The 5,419-nt window shown below is 40.9% G+C and overlaps 1 protein-coding gene across 1 annotated transcript; it reads left to right on the top strand.

The window, feature by feature from the left end:
* Positions 1 to 978: 978 nt before the first annotated feature.
* On the top strand, positions 979 to 2,634 carry pthlhb (parathyroid hormone-like hormone b). Its single transcript, XM_034175601.1, has 3 exons — positions 979 to 1,058; positions 1,234 to 1,346; positions 2,016 to 2,634. Exons 2-3 carry the CDS (start codon positions 1,240 to 1,242, stop codon positions 2,413 to 2,415), a joined length of 507 nt encoding a protein of 168 aa, XP_034031492.1. The 5' UTR covers positions 979 to 1,058; positions 1,234 to 1,239; the 3' UTR covers positions 2,416 to 2,634.
* Positions 2,635 to 5,419: the final 2,785 nt, after the last annotated feature.

Here is a 5,419-nt window from a genome sequence, read left to right as displayed (position 1 = left end):
TTTATTTTGTTTTCAAAAACCAGTACATTGTTGCAGATGCTATCAGTAAAATTCCAACAAACAGACTTAAACATGGCTGAGACCACAACTTGCATATCATTGTGAATACAGGGTTGTTGGGTTTTGTTGCTTCAAAGCACATGCTCCATTTTCTTCATTAGCTCAGAGCCCGCTATAATTGCTGGGTGGTGTGAACAGAGTGGAGGTGAACTGAATGGTCTGCACTGAGAAGCTGTGGGTTTGGTTTCTCTGAGGTTATGGTCATTCTCCCCTGGGAAAGTGGTTAGGCCTGCCTGTTTACTTTGGAGTAAGTCTGCTCCTCCCCTCTGCTTGGTTACCCATGATTACCTCTGTTGGTGCACACCTGTCATTTCTGACCACGCTATCATGAATTTTATTCAGCAAAAACAATTAAAAGCATCTGAAATTAGTTTAAAAGCACAGATGTTTCCAAACTCCTCTGTGTTGTCTTTGCTGCACAGTACTTTGGATGCTGCATGGGCGCCACCTTGTTGTCACAGCAGGTCTATGTGATGGGTTGGAGTTGGGGGGGGGGGGGGGTGACATGGGAATGGTGTTTGGATCAGACCTAATGGGTAGGGGCTAATGCAGTTCCTGCATTTTTGCCCAAAGAGGAGTCTGAGTTTGTGTGAAGCACACACAGACCTGCTCACAGAGCTGGAGTGAAAAACCCTCTCAGCTCTCCGCTGCCACTCGGACCACCACAGATGATGCTTCAGCGTTCATGAACTTACCGCCGGACTGAGTGGTACTGCAACTCATCGGCTGCTTGTGCTCTATCTTTTACCCTCTTTTAGTTGGGATGCTGAGGAGAAATAAATAGCTCAACACACACTTGTTGGGAGGCAAATGAATGGAGCAAACTCACAGTGGAATTACCTGGGCTGCCTTCACACCAATGGATTTGGACACATTTTTTAAAATGGTCAAATTGTATTTGGCCAAATAACTATTTTCTTCTTTTTTTTAATTTCCAAAATTCCACATCAATTCCCTGACTATTTTTCTGGATTGTAACTGTAAAAAAGTCATAACATGTAAGTCTGTTTTTGCACACTGGAACAGACATTTATTAACTGTTTGCACTGTTAGTTGTTTAAAAAAACAACTGATGAATAGCAGGTGAACATTTAGATGAATAGCAGGTGAATATTTGCAGATATGTGCATTGTTATAAGTGTCTGATAGAACCCTGTTTTTGGTGTTCTTCAGATCTGAATGATGTGCTCTGTAGCTCTGCTTCGCCGTTGGAGTCTGACTGTTTTCCTGCTTTGCTCCCCTGTGGCTCTTAATGGGAAGCCAGCTGATGCACTCAGCAGCAGAATGTGAGTTATATATATATATATATATATATATATATATATATATATATATATATATATATATATATATATATATATATATATATATATATATATATATATATATATATATATATATATATATATATATTAATTTTAAAAAAATCAAACAAATAAATGATTCTGAAGCTCTGCAACACAACTTTTGAACACAGAAAAGTAAAGTTGAAGTTTTATTTCATTCTGTTTGTGTGCAGAAATACAGAACTTCAGTTTACACATTCAGAATGAAAGGTGTTCTGCATTTCAGTCCTAATTTGAATGCACACTGGCGATTCTTTTCATAAATCTTGTTCATACTGCCACCTACTGTACTAAGGCATCCTGGATCCTTAATTTTGAAACTGCCAGCACTTATGAAATTGTTCCACATACAAACTCCACACTGTGTGGCCACATGAAATAAATAAATAAGAAAACAAAAATTAAAAAAAAATCTAACTTTTCTTGGTGCTAAGAGAAATGTGGAGTTTGTGTTTGCATGATCTCCCTTGAAGAGGTTTGTAATGTTAACTTGATTGTGAGCTATTCTCTTCATGCTTGATACAAATGTTGGCTGCTACAATGTAATCACTAAATAAAACTTTTGTCTTTACTGCATGCTGACCTCACTCTGACCCCCACTTGCTGTAGGAGGAGGTCGGTGAGCCATGCCCAGCTGATGCATGACAAAGGACACTCCTTGCAGGAGTACAAGCGCCGCATGTGGCTGCAGGAGCTGCTGGAGGAGGTGCACACGGCCGATGAGCGAGCTCCTTCTCTGCAGAACAGAAGTCCTACCCAAACCTTCAGTGGGAGCGACTTATACCAGAAGCTCCCGGGGGCCACCAAGAATCTTCCTGACAGGTTCAAGCTGGAGAGGGAGGGACCCAACCTGCCCCAGGAAACCAACAAGGTCGTGTCTTATCAGGACCAGCCGCTAAAGGTGGCCACCAAGAGGAAAAAAAAGGTGAGGCTAAGCCGCCGTAGGGAGAGCGAGAAGAAGCGACGGCGGGCTCGTTCTGCCATGACAGAGGTGTGTCACCAAGACTGAGAGACTTCCAAGAGACCTGTGCGTGGTTCAGCACAAAGACACTGCCACACGCTCAGCAGCACTGAGGGACTTCATGTGACAGCCACCGGGCTGCGCTTGTATAATATCTTATTGCATTTGTAATTTTGTGTCTAAAACAACTTCTAGTGCAGCCGATAAGAGAATATTTAGAGTGGAATCCTGCAAATGGTAATACAAGCATCAAATTTGACACAAATAGTCCTTTGACATTCCTCTTTTGAAAAAAGAAAAAAAAAAAAAGATTGGCCACTTTCAATCAGCGGTCAGGTAGAGGTCAATTGAAGAATTACACAGGGGTCAAAATTAAAAGATGCTCCAATCATATTGAAAACTACACCACATTATTTGCCTGATCATAAAGATTTCAAAAAGGTATAGTTTGGTCTATCTGTGACTGAATGTTATAGAGTTATGAGGTAAAAACAGCAAGAATGGTGACAAAGGTCAGTTTCAGTTTGTACAGGGGTCAAAAGATAAAGTTGCTCTAATTTTGGTAAAAAGTAATGCAAATTATTAGTTGAGTTAACAGGGTTTTAAAAAGGAATAGTTTGGACCATGTATCATGGTTAGTTATCATGTTACAGGGTAACATATGCCACATGTCATAGAATCCAATGGAAGTTGACCTTGTTTGACCTTTACTCTGGAGACCAAAGATTCAACACCATCAAAAATATTCCATTTATTAATGAAGCAGAAGGACCTTCGTGGCCGGGACGACGGTGAGGATCGAACCCACGCGGCTCGCACAAAAGACCGTTCCTCTACCAGGTCAGTCAAAGGGGAACTCCCCATTAGCCAAGCTAGCGGGAACGTCTTTTCAATTGGGACCCGGGACTTTCATCCCGCTACACATCTCCCCACCATTTTTGACTTCGTCCCAAAGTCGCAGGTGCATGTTAGCATACTCTGTGATCCACATCCTGTTCGTGACGCCAGATTGAAGCAGCAGGACCTTCGTGGCTGGGACGACAGTGGGGGATCGAACCCACACGGCTCACACCAAAAGACCGTTCCTCTACAAGGTCATCCAAAGGGAAACTCCCCGTTAGCCAAGCTAGCGGGAACGTCTTTCCAATTGGGATCCGGGACTTTCATCCCGCTACATTAATGCTATCAGCTCAACCAATAAATTGCATCACTTTTTACCAAAATTGGAGCAACTTTAAGGCCAGGTCCCACTGGCGTTTAGGAAGATTTGCGCATGAATTGTGAACAAACTTGGTTTATATTCGCTAAACATCCGCAATATCCATGAAACATGCTTGTATGAGTCGGCCGACATTCGCACACGTCCGCAGTTATCCGTAGAGGCACATTTTTCCGTTGCCAGGATTTTTGAGCTGCACAAAAATTTTGGTTGCGGATGACATCCGCCTTACATATGCAGTACATACTCAATACATACTTTATGCGCTGTACATCTGCCGTTATCCGCTGATATCCGCAACTGACGGGGTATTGTGGCTTTGCAGCAGACCTGGACAGTGTGTAAAACGGATATATAGCGTGCCTATCACATCCACATCACAGACTAAAATAAGTTGTAGCGAATGCATGCAGAGTGGCCAGGGATAAAGAGTTTGTGTTACGTCTGCTTTGCATCTGATTTGCGGACAATTTGAGAATGCATAACAAACACTTCACATTAATCCAAAGTACTATATAAATGTGGCAGAAATCAACACACTTGCCAGTCCAGCTGTGGAGACGTACAGATGTAGTTATGGATCCCCAAAGGCGTAGTGATAGTTGCTGTCATCCAACAACATACCAATCAACTTGTCCAAGTCCAGCAATTGCTCCAGAGGTTGTGGTGTTGGTGTGACTAGTGATGCCAAAAGGCCGAGTGCGCTTCTTTTATGACCGCAATGTAGATGCTGCGCATGCGCAATACAACCGCTGTTTCTGCAATATGTGCACAATGCATTCTCAATACATCCATAATACTTCTGTGATAATCACAATGCGTCCGATCCGTTTCCTCAATACATCCGTTATACATCCATGATTGTTCGTCATATATTCGCTATACATTATTAATATATCCGTAATTCATACTGAGAAATTTGTCATTCTTGGCCAATTTTGTTGCGGATGACAATGAATGCCCGAAATTTGTATACTCAATTCATGTGCAATTAATCCTCTCCCCAGTGGACCGGGCCTTTAACTTTTTATCCCTGTACCAACTGAAATTGACCTTTGTCACCATTCTTGCTGTTTTTACCCCAAAACTCCATAACATTCAGTCATAGATAGTTCAAACTATACCTTTTTGGAATCTTTATGAGCAGACAAATAATGTGGTGTCATTTTCAATTTGATTGGAGCATTTTTAAATTTTGACCCCTGTGTAATTCAACTGGCCAGTTGGTTTTTTCAAAAGAGTAATGTCTAAGGTGTATTTGTGCCAAATTTGGTGCTTCTATCACAATTTGAAGGATTCTTTCAGTTATCTGCTGCACTATTTCTGGAACTGCATAACAAACATACACTCCTCATTTCAGACCATGTGGGTCCAAAAGTAGGATATAGGAGGAGAAGAACGTTTACTGAGTTAAAGCAGTGCAACTCCACAGAATTCAAGTTTGAATTGTTTGCTTTTTGTAAAAAAAAAAAAAAAAAAAAAAAAAGTGTATGGACTTCTAAACATGACACACAGCTCACTGAAAACATCTGGTACAAAGTTTGTGTTATTTATTTTATTTTTGAGAGTGTGTATTTATTTGTGAATGTATCACGGTGCTGCTGACTGAATTCCATAATGCACTTTAGTTGTATCCTGCATATGTTATCATGTGGTTGTTGTTGTTTTTAGTGTTTCATTTGATGTTTTTGCTTCCTCTTTATGGACTTAATAGATGCTTCATCAGACTCACTCATATTCTACATTATGGTTTATTTTTATTTATAAACAAACAAACAAATGCCCATGTCAGACACATTCACTTGCACTGAGGACATGCTGTACACATTTGTA

This window comes from Thalassophryne amazonica, chromosome 8 (assembly GCF_902500255.1).
Source record: "Thalassophryne amazonica chromosome 8, fThaAma1.1, whole genome shotgun sequence".
Classification (NCBI taxonomy): domain Eukaryota; kingdom Metazoa; phylum Chordata; class Actinopteri; order Batrachoidiformes; family Batrachoididae; genus Thalassophryne; species Thalassophryne amazonica.
The sequence above is the reverse complement of the archived record's forward strand: the minus strand, read 5'-3'. Positions and strand labels throughout refer to the sequence as shown.